The 18,787-nt window shown below is 41.7% G+C and overlaps 1 protein-coding gene across 5 annotated transcripts in view; it reads right to left on the bottom strand.

Annotated features, from left to right (window-relative positions):
• Positions 1 to 18,787, bottom strand: part of C6H18orf54 (chromosome 6 C18orf54 homolog) — a 30,459-nt gene that overhangs the window by 477 nt on the left and 11,195 nt on the right. The window contains exons 6-10 of one of the 5 annotated variants that reach the window (XR_006580632.1): positions 16,359 to 16,572; positions 14,900 to 14,972; positions 14,039 to 14,190; positions 13,721 to 13,868; positions 3,546 to 3,677 (exon numbers count right to left, since the gene is read on the bottom strand). Coding sequence is in view for 2 of the 5 variants with exons in the window: in XM_045022149.1 (XP_044878084.1) it covers positions 1,175 to 1,263; positions 3,546 to 3,677 (221 nt within the window). In the remaining 3 variants the exon portion in view is untranslated. Of the gene's footprint in view, positions 1 to 1,174; positions 1,264 to 3,545; positions 3,678 to 13,720; positions 13,869 to 14,038; positions 14,191 to 14,899; positions 14,973 to 16,358; positions 16,573 to 18,787 lie in introns of those variants that run through there. The other 4 variants (XR_006580633.1, XR_006580634.1, XM_045022149.1 and 1 more) reach the window with 4 other exon arrangements.

Below are 18,787 nucleotides of genomic sequence, written 5' to 3'. Positions count from 1 at the left end.
AAAAAACCTCAGCTTCTTCTAGGGTCAATGATTTTGCCTAGCAACACACAATACTTTAAATTTTATAAATCTCAATTGCCAACGTCTGGCTTGATCTTATTTCCATTTTAGTCAATGAGTTTTAATGGGAGAGGACTGGTCCTTTCTTTTCATTACTTATTTAAGAGACTGAGATAGTTTATAAAAACAGAACTGCAGGGCGATGTGCGGGGTGGTGGTAGGGGTCTCCATGAAGTATGGTATGCAACTCTTTGTAAAAGTGACAGATCTGTGGCTTGGCACCGTATTGATTGTTGGCTTCCCTGGCCTTGTGACATGTCTGCTGATGTTTCTTTGCTTTCTCATAGCACTGCTGCTGATCCCTGTTGTACCCTTTCTCCTGCATTTTCTGTGCTACTTGCTAGTAGAGGTCCACATTTATACAGCTGTTCTGTAGCTGTGCCTGCACAGCCTCTTCTCCCCGCAGGCCCAGGAGATCCGATCTACTCCAAGTTGGAGCATGTAGCCAGCATGGTTAGCTGGGCAGTTGTGCACAGCAATGGAGAGCTGCCAGGTGTGCCAAGCTGGACAATTAGGAAAAGGCATTTCAAAAACGTGCAGGGCTTGAAAGGCAGGGGAGCGGGATGCCTTCCGGTCACTGTGACCCGGGGGGTGGGGTGGAGTTCACAAATGTAACCAGAGTGATCAGTGTCAGGCATTGTGGAACAGCTGCTGGAGGACTGCTAGGGTCAACATAGGTAATGCAGTGTCTATATTCACGCTGTGTCAACCTCAGTACATTGACCATAGCTCAGTTGCCACTTGGGGAAGTGACGTTACTATGTCAACATAATGGAGGGGCTTACATCAGTGGGAGACAAATTTAAGCATGCACAACTAGGTCCATACAAGGAGGCTTACATTGCTTTGTATTGTACACCAGGCTTTGGTCTAAAAGTCAAATTAGGATGCTAAAGTAGTGCACTATGTTAGGAAATTGTTTCTGTACCTAAGAGTTATATTATTTTCACTATTTACATTTTACTTTTATTTAACATTATGTGCACAGTGAAGATGGACAGTTTGAAACAGAATTATACTCTAGCAGTTATTTAATTTAAATTATTTTTCCAAGCAAGACTCCGAGACAGGAGAAATGTTTAACTATGCAGAGTAAGAGAATTAGCACACTTACCTTCGAAGGGACTTGGTAATAGGGATCACGTCATTGTCACATAAGTTTAATTCAGAAACTGCTTCTTCTGAAAGCTTAAAAAAAGAAATCTGTCAAATATAAACAAATGACTAACAGTATAGATACGAATAGTTTACGTTTATATAGCATCTTTCATCCCATAGGGTCTCTGACAACTTTACAAATTATACACATACTATAAAGATGTTCGCCACTGAATCGAGCTCTGTGGGTGAGGTAGAAGTGTTTAAAACACTGCAACATAACAGAGTCTTCAATACCTGTTCCTAATTTGCATCAAATCCACTTGAAACTGCAGAAAAATTAAGGTAGCAAAATGCAATTGCCTAATTCAAAACAGGGTAAGCATAGTATGGATAAAATTCCTTGCCCTGGTGAAAATTGTCATGTCTGTTAAGGAGTGGTCAAGATATTTTTCTTAGAACATGTTATGCATGAAAGATAGCATCTCTAGCAGCACAGTTCACCCTAACAACTGCTGGCCTCACTAGAAAAGTGTTTTAATTCACCTTCTGAATTAAACACTACTTGTAGCACACGTTCTTTGAAGTCTTCCATCCAGTTACTGACCTGCTCCAACATGGCTTTGGGAGATAGGACAGGATACTAGCATAACGTGACAGGCACATGGTAAGTAACAAGTAGGTAAAGAATTTCTAAACAGATTTTATTAAACATTTTGTTTCTGTAATATAGGACAATTAAATGCATTTGAGTATGACTCTTCTTCATCTAAATTTATGCTTAGAGGCTTTCCACCTTTCTGAAGTGATTATAAAAAAGCAAATTCAAATATTAGGTAATGTATCCCTTTAATCTGAAATGCCATGTTTCTCATGTAAATCCTTCTTTTCTTCCTGTGCCAAAGAAGATACTGTGCAGGGTAAAATTTTCTTATATACCAAAATGGCAAAAGACACCTCATGTTGGCTTACATGCTCAGTCTGGCATATAAGTATAGCACTATAGTAGCTAGCACAAAGTTTTGAAGACTACTGGTGAGAAGTAGTATTCTGGTTTCATGTAACTGAGGAAGAGAGAACTCTCAAACTACTGAAGGTCTGAGAGAGTCTGAAGGATGCACAGATGATTCGCAAACAGTTGTGTGTAAGCTGAAACAGTGAAGAACACATAAAATATTAATAAGATATTAAATATTCTAGACATTTGAATTCTAGAACCAATTAAATGTATGAATAGACCAATAGAGGAGTGCCAGCTTATTAAAAAAAAACAAATTTAGAGCTAGATAAAGGACAGAATAAAATATCTCCTGATACCTAGCCGTTCTCTTAAATACAGTGCATCATCTATCCAATTTAATATGAAAGAAACCAAAAGAAGAGAGTGGGACAGGAAGTTAGACATAATCTTGCAGTCTGATGTGGCAGAAAGTCAGTAAGAAATTATGGACTGCATGTAAAGAGTCACATCAAAAACATGACAGTTTTTGTCTATATGGTTTGGGGGGTGACCACATTTGGAATATTAATTTCTGAATATCTCTTTATAAAAGATATTTTGATGAATCAAAGTTCCCTAAAGAGGTAAAAATAAAGAAGGGGGGCAGAGAAACTGACTTCAGCCCCAATTTAGGAACACGCTTAAGAACATGCTTAAGTACATCCTACTTCAATAAAGCACTTAAGCACGTATTTAACACTAAGCTCATGCCTAAATCCCTTTGATTTCAATAGGTTTAAACATGTGTTTAAGTGCTTTCCTGAACTGGAGCCTTTATGGGAAAAGGATTAAAAGCAGATGAGCAAAAAATTTGGAATGGGAATGTGGACCCCTTTGGAAATCTTAAATATAGTCTGTGGACTCCCAGGGGTCTGCAGAACATGGGTTGAAAATCACGGTAATAATATGTACAATATGCCTAACTTTTAACAAAGGAAGGGCATATTTACACTCTTCAGATATTTGTACCCTGTTACCACCAAGGAGGAGAGAGAAAGAGAGAACGATTTAGGATGGTCCAAGGGACTACAAGTAGTGATTTGAAATTAAGGGGAAATTGTAGGCTGAATATTGCGTATCAGGAAAAAACTTCCTAACGTTGAGCTCCATTAGGTTTTCTCAACACATTGGTACAAGTTCCACCACTTGTGACAGAGTTACAGTAGAGTGGATAAAACAGTAGAAAACTGGGAACAATACTACATTGTCAAGTATATGGACCAGAAGACAAAATAGGTCTTTATCTCCAATTTGAATGAATGTGGATAACTGTGGTCACATTTTTGTAGGCTGGCTGGAATTCTAGCTCTTACAAGTAGAGTCCCACAGAAAAATTAGACAGAATATTAATATCAATAAGACCCAATATCAGAAAGAAACTGCTTACTTTTTTAAACTCATCATTTTGTTCAGCACTTTTATTCTTGTTAAAGCTTTCATGAACTGCTTGAAGGTTGAACAACATTAGCTTTAAAGCTTCAACTGGCCCATGGTGGTTTCCTCCAGAAAAGGTATTTTCCTAAAACCAAAAAGCAGAAAGATTTTAAATCTTGCAATGAAACAAGAGCTGTAACATTTTAAAAATCAGACCTGCTACTTTTAATTTTTCTTTAGGACAATTTGATAGGTCACAACTATGTGGATTTTCCATTACTTTTTTGTCAGTCTATATAGAAATAGCATATAGAGGGCCTCATTCCCAACTACATCAATTGTATGGCACTGTACAGCCCATGGAACCAATGTAGGTACAGTGCAGTGGACCTTGAGTAACAGATGGTATGTCTACACTGCAGTTAAACACCCACAGCTGGCCCGGGTTTGAAGGGACTGGCCAAGGGGCTGTTTAATTGTGGTGTAGGTATTTGGATTTGGGCTGGAACCCAGTCTCTGGGACCCTCCCACCTTGTGGGGTACCACAGCCCGAGCACCAGCCGGAGCCTGAACATTTACACTGATTAAACAGCCCCATAGCACGAGCCTACTGACATGGGCCAGCCATGGTGTGTAATTGCAGTGTAGACATTCCCAAAAGGCGGAATCAGGTCTAGAAATAAAGGAATATAGGAATTGCTCTGACAGCAAGTTGGTATAGAGATCATGCTTTTAGTATGTCTTGACTTTATTTGATAGACGTAAATTACACTATTAATGAACATAGCTGGGCACACTAAAATTCTTAACTCCAAATATTATTTTTAATAAAAATATTCTATATCCAGAACCAAACTCAATCCCACATTCACCCATAACATGCACACCATATGTTCCCCAACACTTGGAAAGCAAACACCTCGGAAAAGAGAGTTGTTTAGAACCTGAACTGTGAATTTCCACATTTTCTAATTTTGAATGTTTAATTTTTGAAGGGCCATCAGTAGCTTAAGAACAAATATCACCTCTGTTTGAAAATTATTTGCCTACGTTTGTTAACAAGTAACTTCAGATTACTATCGTTGAAAGATGAGAGGATTTTTTTTTAAATCGTGATTTATAAGGGAAAGCTATGAAACTAGAGAGTTATCTTTGCATCTTTTTTCTCCACACAACAGATGTGATAAAAACAAAATATATAGGAATGACAGTAGGTTGCAACTGGCCTGGGAATGGCAAAACATGTGAAAGGAAGCATATAGTAAAAATCTTAAATGAATCAAACTTTACCATAGAATCTCTATAGGAAGAAATTCCATGCTTGAGTAACAGAAGTTTATCAGTAGGAATATCTACTGACCACATGACTAAGATGGTGACAGTGACTGAAATGCTCAGGGAGATTGGAGAGGCTACAAAAAACAAAAAAAACCCAATCATAATGAGGGATTTCAACTATCCACATTTTCACTGAGTATATGTCACCTCAGGATGGGATGCAAAGATAAAATTTATAGGCACCATAAATGACTGCTTCTGGGAGCAGCTTGTCCTGGAACCTACAAAGAAACAGGCAATTCTCAATTTAGTCCTAAATGGAGCACAGGATTTGGTCCATGAGGCGAATATAGCTGAACCACTCAGAAATCACTACCATAACAATTAAATTTCACATCCTTGTGGGGAGGAGGAACCCCCACAGTAGCATTTAAATTCAAAAAGAGGAACTGCACAAAAATGAGGAAGCTAGTCAAACGGAAGTCACATGAGTGAAATGCCTGTAAGCTCCATGGAAACTATTAAAAAGTCATCATAATAGAGGCTCACATTAAACGTATGCCCCAAATAAACAGCAGTAGGAGGACCAAAAAAACACCACTGTGGCCAAACAGCAGAGTAAAAGATACGGTGAGAGGCAAAAAGGCATCCTTTTAAAAATTGGATGGCAAATACTACTGAGAAAAATGGAAAGGAGCATAAACTCTAGCAAGTCAAGTGCAAAAGTATAATTAGGCAGGCCAAAAAAATTTGAAGAGCAACTAACAAAAAGACACAAAAAGTAATATTAAAAAAAAAGTGTGTAAGTATATCAGAAGCACGAAGCCTGCCAAACGCAAAGCAGGCACTCAAATTCACCCATCTTAGTATTTAGACTTCTAGCATTTCTAAACAAGCACTTATATTTGTCTCTACTTAGTTGTCCGCCTTCATGTGATCTAATTGAATGGGACTCTTTCGTTTGACTGTTTCTCTTCAGTTTCTACCTGTACTTTATCAACTCCTATCCTCTCCTCTTTACTAGGACATAAAGTATTCCCTTTAATAAATCCACCCTCAACAGCTGCCTCTGTCCGATCTGTATGCTCTTCTGCGCCTGTCAGCTTTCCCCCAGCCCTTAGTTTAAAACCTCCTCTATGAACTTTTTAATTTTACATGGTTCAATTTGGTTTAAGTGGAGCCCATCCTTTGTGTATAAGCTCCTCCTTTGCCAAAAGGTTCCTTAGTTCCTAATAAACCTAAATTATTTTTCCCAACACATCGTCTTGGGACCCTGAAATTCTTTGTCTAACTACCCTTGTGATTTGTGTTTGGGATGACTGGAGAATACTAATGCGATGCCAATTTTTAAAAAAAGCTCCAGAGGCAATCCTGGCAATTATAGGACGGTAAACCTAACTTTACTACCAGGCAAACTGGTTGAAACTATATTAAAGGATACAAATAATAGACACCTAGATTAACATGATTTTTTGGGGAAAAGTCAATGTGGCTTTTGTAAGCTAAGGTCCCTCACCAAAGGCTCTTAAGCAAAGTAAGCAGTCGTGATAAGAGGGGAGGTCCTCATGGATCAGTAACTGGTTAAAAGACAGGAAACAAAGGATAGGAATAAATGGTGAGTTTCCAGAATGGAGAGAGTTAAACAGTGGTGTCCTCCAGGGATCTGTACTGGGACCAGAACTGTTTAACATATTCATAAATGATTTGGAAAAAGGGATAAACAGGGAGGTGGCAACATTTGCAGACAATACAAAATTACGCAAGATAGATGAGTCCAAAGCAGAAGTGAAGAGGTACAAAGGGATCCCACAAAACTGGGTGACTGGGCAACAAAATGGCAGATCAAATTCAATGCTGATAAATGCAAAGTAATGCAAATTGGAAAACATAATTCCAACTATACATACAAAATGATGGGGTCTAAATTAGCTGTTATCACTCAAAGACCTTGGAGTCATAGTGGATAGTTCTCTGAAAACATCTCAATTTGCAGAGCTAACAGAATGTTAGAAACCATTAGGAAAGGAATAAATAATAAGATAGTAAATATCATAATGCCACTATATAAATCTATGTATGCCCACACCTTGAATACTGCATGCAGTTCTGGTCGCCCCATCTCGAAAAAAAAAGTTTAGAATTGGAAATCAAAGAAGGGCAACAAAAAGTATTGAGGGTATGGAGCAGCTTCTGTATAGGGAGAGATTAAAAAGAGACTTGGAAAAGAGATAATGGGGGGCAGGAATATGACAGAGGTCTATAAAATCGTGACTCATGTAGAGAAAGTGAATAAAGAAAAGCTATTTATCCCCATCATATAGCATAAGAACCAGGGATCACTCAATTAAATTAATGTGCTGCAATGCAGTCAACCTGTGGAACTTGTTTCCAGGGAATGCTGTGAACGCTAGAAGTATAACTGGGTTCAGAAAAGAATGAGCTAAGTTCATGGAGAATAGGTACATCAATAGCTATCTGGTCAAGATTATCAGGGCAGCAACCCCATGCTCTGGGCATCTTTAAACCTCTGACTGCCAGAAGCTGGGACTGGATGACAGGGGATGATCACTCAATAATTGCACTGTTCTGTTCAGTCCCTCTGATGCATTTGGCATTGGTCATTGTTGGAAGACAAGATGCTGGGGTAGATGACCATTGGTCTGATCTGGATTGTTCGTTCTTATGGCATCTTAGTTGTTTTTGTTTGACCTTACCCAGATTTCTCACCAGATCAGGTACAGTCATTTTACTGCCAGTATCACCCTGTCATTGGTATTGGCATTAAAATTTCCTCTTGTCCATTCTCCTACCCTCTGTTGTTCCTTTCTCCATTGCTGTATCCTCTTTTTCTTGATTCCCCCCCAAAATTTACATTAGGATCGAGTGTGGATATTACATGAGCATCTTCCAAACATCTCCCCTAAATTCCTTGTTTAAAGCTCTTTTAATCAGTTGTGCCAGCCTTCAGCTGAGAAGTCTATTTCCCTCCCTACTTAGGTGGAGTCCATACCGAACAGTCCTCTGTCAGGGAATGCCTCCCAGTGGTTGAACATTCCAAAGCCATCCTTATAGCACCATTGCCTAATCAACTGTTGATATAATCTTGTTTTGCCTTTGCTCTCCTCCTCTAGGGATGGGTACAATCCCACTGAACAGAACTTGAACCTTCATTTCTTTAAGCGTCCTCTCCAGCCTGGGGTAGTTTTCCTTGATGCGTCCCAGCAAGACTCTAGCAGTATCATTTGTTCCCAAATGAATGAATCGATGGATTCTTTCCCACTGCCATCAGGGCCCTCTTCAGCCTGAGATCCACATCCTGTCGTGGGAGCTGAGATACAACACACCCTTCTGTTCTCCGAATCAGCTCTGGTGACAGGCCTGTCTATTCTTCTTAGCAGTGAGTCCCCAATTATGTAGACCTGCCTCTTCCTGGTGTTGGTGCGATTCTCCGGCCTTCTCCCTCTGTCCTTTCCGGCTGCAAACCTTCTTGTCCTTTGTTCTTATTTGCAATCTTCTGAAACTCATCCTCTATCCTCCTGGGGCTCCAAATTCTAGCTTTTCCCTCTTTTTGTAGGGCTAGCCATTCTTCTCCCTTGCTCTTCCATCTTTTATTACTGCCTGCCTCTCACCTTCATTTTTCAACTCAGTGAACCTGTTCCTCATCTCTATTTCTTCTTCGCTAGCCAGTCTTTTCTGCTGCCTTGTTCTCATAGTCACAGGCTTCCACAGGCCACTTTCTTCATCCAGAAATTTATCCTCTCGGTATTCTTGTCCAGCATGCATTTTCAAGTCTTGAGTTTTCCCTTCAGCCTCCTCTCTCCTTCCCTTCATCATCTGCTCAAATCCCCTTCTAAACTCAACCATTATTTCAAGCTGCACCATCAAACCGAAGATCCTCTCTTCCATCAGATCTATCAAGAGGCACTTCATACAAATGAAGCACCTTTCAAGTACCCTCTCCAGAATGATATACATCCTGCAGCTTCCACACCAAGCTGTCTTCATTGTTTCTTCCATTCTTTAGGTCTTTGTAGCTGACATAGCCTCCTAAGCGCCCATAAACAAGTAGAACAAAAAAACCCACACAAACTAGACACACCCTCCCCCAAACTCCCACTACAACTCCCCTGTTTTCACAGCTCCGTTTGATGGCTCCTGTGCCTCTGGTTAGCCATTTGGCTGCCTTTATACCTCTGTATATGTTTGTTGAGAGAACCATGTTTTTATGTGTGTGTGTGTGTGTGTGTGTGTGTGTGTGTGTGTGTGTGTGTGTGTTGAGAGAAGCAAAGCATTAGAGCACAGCTAAACCTTGATTGGGGGTAGGGCTTGCCTAGCTATGATCTAATGCTCTGCTTCTCTCACACTGCCCCCTACCAAATTTTACAAACTGAAAACAAACTACCGAGCAAACACATACTCTCAAGAACTCATTCACTGCCCCTAAGGAACAGGGGCTTGTCTCCTTTTTCCTACAACATATCTTCACTCAAACTCCCATTTTCACAATTGTTTGCCGGCTCCTATGCTGCTGCTCCTTTGGAGAAACCACGCAGATGAGTATACATTAATCAACTCCATCCATTTTGCCCTTTGAAATTCAGCAAGGGGAGGTGAGGAGTAAAAAGGCAGAAGAAAGGAATGAATGTGATTCGTAATATCGCTTGGAGGTATTTGAAATTGAGGAGAGGTGTGAATGCTGGATCAATTATCCAAAGAGGATCAGGAGAATGTCACCTCATATGTAGATGAGGAGGTGGTGAAGATGAAGAGTTGTCACCTCATATGTAGAGGAGATTGAGCAGACTAAGTGTGGAGACTCATCCAGGAAACAGGTTTCAAGGCCAGGGCCGGCTCTGGCTTTTTTGCTGCACCAAGCAAAAAAAAACAACCAAAAAACCAAAAAACAAACAAAAAAAAACCTGCAGGGTGGCTGGAGCCAGGGTGCAGGGGACTCCCTGTGTTGCAGACGTGCCCTGGCTATTGGGGGGGGGGGGAAGAGAGGAGGAACAGGGAGTGGGGGGAGAAAGAGAAGGGGGGTGGCCAGGGCTTCAGCGGGGCGCTCGCCACACGGCCTCGGCCGCTGCACCGCCTGCTGGGAGGGCTCTGCGCCGCTCTGGTCAGCAGGGAGGGAAGGATGCGGGCTGACCTGCTGGGCTTGCTGCAGATCTGGCACCAGCTGGGGCAGACGGAGCGTGCAGCCCGCTCCCAGCAGGGCGCTCCCCTCCTCTGCACCGCCACCCCCTACAGGGCGGCCGGAGCAGCAAACAAAAAAGCAGCCGTGCCACCCTAGGATTGGGCGGAATGCCGCCCCGTAGAATCTGCCGCCCCAAGCACGAGCTTGCTTGGCTGGTGCCTGGAGCCGGCTCTGTTCAAGGCTAATAAAGAGAGAGCCCAACTAGTGGACAGGAAAGTGAATTATTTGTGGGTGACCAAGAAATTCTGATAGATCAACAAAAGGAGAAATCACTAAAGAATTTACCAAGGCCAGAGGATTCTCATGTGTTGAAGGTGATGTTAGGAGAGTTTAACTATTTAAGGAAACATCTGAAATTTTACCAGTATAACTTGACCTTTGTGGCATTTACTAAAAAAGAAAGTAGAATGGGAGCTTTCTGTAATTTAAAACAAGCCCTGATGCAACCTCCAGCATTGAAATTCCCAGAAATAAACAAGCCGTTTGTAATTAAGTTGGCAGTGACCCAACGAAGTCTAGTGGTGGTATTGATGCAAGAAACTGACAGGAAGTTAATACCGGTAGCATGGGAGTCTAGAAGATTAACCCCTATGGAGCAGCAGTTTGGGATCTGTGAAAGAGAATGTTTAGCTACTGTGTAGGCCATTGAAGCTTTTGCTTTGACTACTGGCACAGTCCCTATTATAATACAAACACCTCACTCTCCCCTGAAGTATATTTTAATCAGGAAAACTGCAGGGGAAAGGAACATCATATACCAAGATGGCCCAATGGACCTTGATGTTAACTAGCAGAGATGTTATATGCTCTCCTGATGGAAGGAGAGGAGCATGAATGCCCACTTTCAGAAACTGAACCCAAGTTAGTTGAAGAAGCACCCCCGGTAGAAGAGGAGGAAGAAGGTACCCAGAAGAAGTAGTAGTGGAGGCATCAGTTACCCAGTGGGTATGGGAGTTACCAACAGAACATAAGAAAATGGAATTTAAACTGACTGGCACCATTAAAAAAGCCAGAGACTAGGTGGATTCTTGTGTGGCTCAGGACACTTGATTATGGAAAATCGGAGACAGTAATATGTTTGAAATTAACATCGAAAAATCATGTCCTGGAGTCTAAATGGGGTGGGCCATTTACCATCATGAATAAAATTTCATATACTGTAGTGCAGATTAACCGGGGTGGGGTGGGGGGGGAGGGAAAGTGGGTCCACACATCACAATTAAAGTTACGGCCTAAAGATTAAATAATGTTTCTTTCTTTTTCTTTTAGTTTATTGTACAGAGGGAAAGGCATGTCCAACTGCACTGGAAATTATCCTGTACAGACCTTGGATTTGGAATGTAAATATGGTTCTACAATTTTTGTAATGGGTTTATTGCTTATGCTTGCTTTGCATTTTGTGCTTAGAAGAATTGTGTTGTGTGCGTTATATTTTAGGAAGAAAAAAAATATTGGAGCTCGAGCGAAGATGGAAGAGGTTAGTGTAAGTATTTAGAATAATATGGCCGGAAGCATCGGACATTATTTCTATGGAATAAGGGCCATGGTTCAATATTGAGGATCCTCATAATTCAAAAAGGGTGGAAATATGGTTTCTGGCTTTTATGCTTTTTGAATATTTGGGGATATGGTTAGGTTTTTTGTGTTTATCAATCAGATACCAGTAAGCAAGATTGCACCAGGAATCATGGCAGATGAGCACCCATATAGTAGTGAAGAAGTAATTGGAGCGCCAACAATCTGGAAGGAACAAAAGTAAACATAAGTGTACAACATCTGGAGTGTATGCCATATGCTTTGCCTCTATTACAAGCATAACAACAACAATGGGGAGACAGGACTATATGAAATAAAAGGTATAGGGGACTATTTCGTAGGTAGTATTGGAACTGGAGTTTTAAACTCATTTGATATTGAGACTTACAAGGGAAAATGTCAGCTTTGGGTAAGATTTTGGGGGTTATACAGACACATGCATTATCGGAACAAGGAATAAGAAGTGTGGAACTCCAACTGAAACAAACCAAAGCTTTGAAAACGTCTCTAAACGGTGTGTCTGAGACTGACAATAAAACTGTACTAGCAATACGATGTGTACCGATGCAAACTTCTGGGATACAATACATAGAAAGAATGGTTAATCTGTTAAGTAATGGGCAATGACTTTTCGAATGGTTCAAAGATCCTCATAGATGGAATCAACGAATTACACGATGGAAGAAATATATGGAGTTTCATTGGGATCAAGCCACTCTGAGGGGAGAGTGGAAAGGTAGAATGCTGTTACACAACACAAGGAAGCAAAGAAAAGCAGCAATGGCCTGGATGTTGCTAAAAATTATTAATGGAAAATTATCACAAATAAAAATAAGTGGGACACACTTGACTCAAGAATAAGGGGATTATAAATTAATAGAATTAATGAAACATTGTGAAGAGTGGGGACGAAGCAAATGGGTGTGCTCACAACTAACTTGGTCCCTAGAGGGATGTAATTTGAACCATTCAAGCAGACAATGTACCATGCAAAAACTCTAATGGCATAAGAGTGTTTGATTTAGGCAATGGGTGTATTTGTGTGGTAACCACTGAAAAACATGTATTTTGGGAAGTATGACAGAAAAAGGCCCAATTGAGTCATGTAAATGTAATGTAACAGAGTTTAATTATTTAGCAAGGTCCTCTATTTTTAAAAAAAGGAAATTAAGTGGACTGGTCCTTTGATTTGGGGATACAATGGGAAAAATTGATTGATGAAAGTGAAAAAAATAAGGCAATATGCAAAAGTATCATCTAAGTCTGCACAGGTGCAGAAAAACATTTTGATTCACAATGGTCAAATATTAAAATTGGGAAAAGAAGGGGAAGATTGGTAATTGCTCACTGGTACGATGTTTTTTAAAAGGATGGTCTCCCAGTGTCACAGCTCTTCTAAATTTAATGCTACATCCTACTGTGATATTTGCATTAATTATTTTGTTAACATTTATTATGCTGTGTTTATACTGCCGCATAAGAAAGTGACAACAAATTTTGGAACAAGTGATATATACAATTGAATTGCTTGCAAAATTGTAAAGTGATACAATAATTAATGGCATTAATCATGTATCAAGAGGGGGGAAAGTTGGGAGATACACATTGTGATTCATATATCCATGTAATATGTTATAGGTCACTGAGGCCTGGTATGAATGACGCGTGTGTTGCAAGTTAGCAACCGAAGCAAGAACTTCAGGTCAAGCACTATTAGAACTCTTTGTGCAAAAACAATTTTATGTTCTGAGAAAAATACAGAAAATCATCATAGACAGGAAACACCACCAGCTGGACTGATATAAAATTGTGTAAGAATTGGAGGAAATGGCACGCCTTGGATCATGGCAACCCGCCCAAGATTGTCTCTTTGGAATTGTGCGGGTAGAAGGCCTAGTGAACAAAGGCAAAGAACTGATGACGCAATGGAATGGACTATAAATGGATGCCTATGATTTCTGCAAATCAGAGTTGCTTATTGATCCAGTGTCCCATGTGAATATAGATGTGGTTTTTGTAGGCTCCCAGCATCTTATGATCTTATCCTGACGGAATGAACCTTGACTGGCCATCAGGGCCATTCTGACCTTTGGACTCTTGTATAGTATGTTTAGGGTGTGAAGGTGGAGTGAGTAAGGTTTGTTTTGTAATCAGTAAAAAGCATTTAGAATATTATATACCAACACTGTGTCCGGTATCTGTTTGCTCCGCAGCCCATAGGGAGACCTCTACTGCGAGTCTAACACCCCGAGCTATGAGTCAAATGTTGAGATGGTTGATGCTTCTGGAGGAACCTTCTTCCCCAGAGATTCCAATTTAGCCACTTTGCTAGACCAAAAAAAAAAAAAAAAAAAAGAAAAAAAAAGACTTCTATGTTGTGGAGGTAATGGTAACCCATGACATTTCAGATTTTAAATTCCAGCAATAAGACATACATATTCTGAGTCCATCTTATATACTCCTATCCCTAAGGCTGGCCCTGCCTCCTGTGTACTCACTTTTTCCCCCTTCATACGATGTTACTCCTAAGAATTGTGAGGTGCAAGTTACAGTAGAAGTTCTGTCTCTTCATCCACAGTCTCAAATTTTGGTCAAAGAATTGCAAGACCTCTGTCAATCCCAGTGGCAGAAGACCTTGAGACAGATGAGGCTATGCAGAAAACAAGTTATTTTTCTTTAAAAGTGTAATTGTTACTAATAAGTTTACATGTTAGACTAATTGTTAGTCTAAGAATGATTAATCGTGTGCTATAAACTTTAAATACAATATATCAGTATTTCTAATTATATTAGAATTCTCTGATGGCATGAGAATTTCTTAAGAAAAAGGACTCCTCACTCCAGATTTTTTGTTTCCGGGGTAGGGGGTGGAGGGGAGGAAAGTAAAGATGTAGCACATACAGGCATATAGTAATGTAGACCTCCAGTATTTTTAATAATTTTTTGTTAATGAATTTATTAAGTAGCTTTGAAGCAGCCTGACTTTAATCTTTGATAGAGTGAAATAAACGTTTACCCAGTTCTCCAAACAGTAACAGTTCTGCAAATTATTTTATTTATAAGGGCTTGTCCGTTTTGGGGAAGTAGAAGTATGAAGCATGTAAATGGGTAAGAAACTACTTTTGTACTTGTGCACTTTTGTAAGTCATAGGATAGTTGGTAATAAATTATGACCAGGAACAGACTCCAGACTCCAGTATGAACAGCTGAGACTCCTGAGGGGGTTGAGAACATCGTCTCCAGTTATTTCCTGAATGTTACTTATTTGGAAAAAACCAGACTCATTGGTGTGACTAAGAAACAGTGCCCTAAAAGGAGAACCGCAAAAGTGGACCCAGAGTCAGACTGATATCACTTACTCATGATTGGGCAATGCAGCTGAGGTGACAATCTTGTGATCCTCTGATCGATCAGATGATTTCAGGCAAGGACCTGTGGGATAATACCAGCCCAAATTTCACTCATAAGAGACCAGATAAATGAGAAGGAAGTTCACCGCAATGACAACTCAAATGCTGATATCACACAGTTTCAGGGTAACTGCACCTGCATCCCCTCCCTCTGTAGTCCAATCCAGGGGTGCCAAGTTAGGTGCTAGGTCTCCAGCAGTCACTTCTCTCTGATCAGGAATCCTTGCCCCACTATTTTCTGACCAAGGGGTTTTAAGACTACAGAGTTCCCTGCCTTACACTTGGATACCCAGCAAGCCTGTCTAACAGCGAGTGCCTGCATGTTGCTTTCTGATGGCTATGAACAGCATACTGCCAGGAGTTACAAGTTACCACGCAACTCTTTCTAGGCAAGCACATTTATTCTTAAGATAAAGTATTACCAAGAAAACATTAAAAACAAACAGATTTAAACACACATTAAACATACCAGGAGTTACTTATTAGTCTTTTGGCAGCCTAGTAGGCCACCGTCTTTCCAATGCTTCAGGAAAGGTTAGGGTCCCCCTTGAACAGAAGGTCTATCTAATTGCTTGGATCAGAACGAAGGCCTCGTATCAGTTTAAGCTCAGCTTTTTATACCAAAAATCCTCTCTTTGTTTGATTATCTGGAAAGCCAACTTTGAATCAGTATACGCAAACACCACGTGATGGTGCTTCTTGAGTTGTTTAACAATCCCCAGGGTAATCACCCCACACTGCTTTTAGGTAGTAGCCTATTTGTGGCAACCCTCCCCTATGGAGTAGAACACAATCATACAAAAGCCATTCATAAATTTGATATTGTAGCCCCCAAAGATACTCCATGGAATTGCAATGTCCATCACAACTTCCCCTTTGAAGGAAAGTAGAGAGAAAGATATCACAGCCTGAGAATGTCAGTACCTGAGCCAGAAGACATTGCTGGTTCCCCAAACTACAGTTGCTAACTGACTCTGAAGCTCCATAGACAAGCAAACTACAGAGCCGATACTTTTTCTAAGAAACTTTATTCATTTTGTCTCCTTAATGGGACATTTGAACACCAGTGCAGGGACACCTGCTAGGAAAAAAACTGTCCTAGATTTTTTAGGAGTGGATATGTTTGTGCAACTATTAATAGTAATATCACGTGCATATAAGTCAATAGTGTAAGGTACCATTGAGTACTACTTAACTAGGATCAAAGCAAATCATAGATCTTTTAAGAGTCACCTAGGATATATAAAGATTTAAGATACATAAAGATTTAGCCTAATCTTAACCAATTCTTTCCACTCTAGGGAGGGTTGGAATAATTGAAAGAAACTAGTAAACCAGGAAGATGGTCTTCTCAAAGACCAAGGCACCTTCTTCTTGTGTAAGGTACTAGTTTGGTATAGATACTTACTTGTGAGAGAATTCTGTGCCGCTGCGCGTGCAGAAGTTGAGCAGAAATTAATGGGTTTTGTATAGAATTTCCTTTTCCTCTACAGAAATGGGTTGCAGAACTGCTGGCAGCCACTAGGGGTCACTGGATCCAGCAGAGCACAGCTTGCAAGTAGAAGACACTGCCAGACGGAGGGCACTGAAGGGATCCCAACAACTGCAATTCTCAACACGCCCTGAAGGAAGGAGGCAGCATGCAGGAAACTCCACACAACCCTGGGACCCAGCATCAGGCTGTTTCTCCCTCTGGATCCCTGGGTGAGAGGAGTACGTATGTCTGGGCTGGGTAGGGTGACCAGACAGCAAATGTGAAAAATCGGGACGGGGGTAGGTGGGGGGGGGGGGTAATAGGAGGCTATATAAGAACAAGACCCAAAAATCAGGACTGTCCCTATAAAATTGGGAAATCTGGTCACCCTAGGGCTGGGGGTTGGGGGGAGAGTACAGCTGGTCTCTGGGGAGGAGGGTGTCTGGCCTAGGAGGTGCCTCATGGCTGGGCTCTGAGGGGTGGAGGATAGGGTGTGTGTGAGAGTATATGGACTGGGGCCCCCCCTGCAGCTGGGCTCTGTGGGCTGGGGGTGCATGCAAGTGTCTGGGTGTGTGGGGGGGTAGGGGTGTGTGGGTGCCTGGTACACCTACTGGGCTCTGGGGGGGAGGGGGCAGAGACGCAGGAACTGGGTTGTCATAGGGGTTTCCTCAACTCTACTCTTGGAGGAATTTTTTTTGTGTCTGTACTGTTATAGTCCTAGTTGCAGATAAGCATTTTGAAATAAATTACCAAAATAATTGAATATGCCGTGATTAGAGAGTTATTTTGATAAATAAAATATGCAGAATTTTAAAATATTGTCACAGAATTTTTATTTTTTTGATGCAGAATTCCCTCAGGAGTAATCCTTAAATGCAAGCACACAAGTGAAATGCAAATATATGTTAGTATAGCTTCTAGTGTAAATTCCTAATATCACCGTAACATGATTCAGTGACTGAAAGTTGAAGCTAGATAAATTCAAATTGGAAACTAGGTGTAAATTTTTGACAGTCAGGCTAATTAACCATTGGAACAGCTTTCCAGTGGTCACAGTGGATTCTTCATCACTGACAATTTTTAAATAAAGATTTGATGTTTTTCTAAAAAGATATGCTCTGGGAATTATTTTGGAGAAGTTCTCTGGCCTATATTATATAGGAAATGACAAAGGTTCCACTTCTGACCTTGGAATCTATAAACTGCTACGTAAATGGCAAAATGCTGTATGTACCAACATGGAATGTAATGACCTTGGCTAACTTGATTACTAACACAAGAAGTTATTTATATACAGAATATTTATTATTAACAGGGCATTAGGAAACAACAAATAGAAAGGGTTCAGTTAACAAAAGTGAATGATTGAAAATATCAGGAATGTTTCCTTTAGAGAAGAGATGAATATGAAGGGAAAGAATACAAAATAATGATCTAGATCAGTGGTTCTCAAAGCCGGTCCGCCGCTTGTTCAGGGAAAGCCCCTGGCGGGCTGGGCTAATTTGTTTACCTGCTGCGTCTGCAGGTTTGGCCGATTGCGGCTCCCACTGGTTGCAGTTCGCCACTCCAGGCCAATGGGGGCTGCAGGAAGCTGGCCGCTCTTCCCGCAGCCCCCATTGGCCTGGAGCGGTGAACCGCAGCCAGTGGGAGCCGTGATCGTCCAAACCTGTAGACGCAGCAGACAAACAAACTGGCCCGGCCTGCCAGGGGCTTTCCCTGAACAAGCAGCGGACCGGCTTTGAGAACCACTGATCAGGGAGTATGCATACTCCTGGGGGTACGCGGAGGTCTTCCAGGGGCTACATCAACTCATCTAAATATTTGCCTAGCTTTATAACAGGCTAAATAGAAAGCACTAGTGAAGTCAGAACAAACTAAAATTTCATGCAGAATGATTTGTTTATACTGGTCTATATACTATACACTAACATGTAAGTACAATACAGTTGAACCCTGTTATGTCGCCGGCCTAGGGGTTTGCCAAAAAGCGTCGAGATAACCGATGATCGAGATAAACCCCTATCCACCCCCCCCACCCCTGAACTCCCCTGCCCTCTCTCCAACACCCCCTCCCTGCCCCCTTACCGCGGTGCCTGCACGTGGCTGGATCCGACGAAGCGGGACGGGGAAGCGGGGCCGGGCGGCCGTGGACGGGGACCCGGAGCCGGGCAGCCAAAGAAGCGGGGACCGGGGAAGCGGGGACCGGGGAAGCGGGGCCGGGCGGCAGGCGAAGCGGGGACCGGGGAAGCGGGGCCGGGCGGCAGGCGAAGCGGGGACCGGGGAAGCGGGGCCGGGCGGGCGAAGCGGGGACCGGGGAAGCGGGGCCGGGCGGGCGGGGGGGCGGGGGGGCGGGGCGGGCGGGC

This window comes from Mauremys mutica, chromosome 6 (genome assembly GCF_020497125.1).
Source record: "Mauremys mutica isolate MM-2020 ecotype Southern chromosome 6, ASM2049712v1, whole genome shotgun sequence".
Taxonomy (NCBI): Eukaryota; Metazoa; Chordata; order Testudines; family Geoemydidae; genus Mauremys; species Mauremys mutica.
The sequence above is the reverse complement of the archived record's forward strand: the minus strand, read 5'-3'. Positions and strand labels throughout refer to the sequence as shown.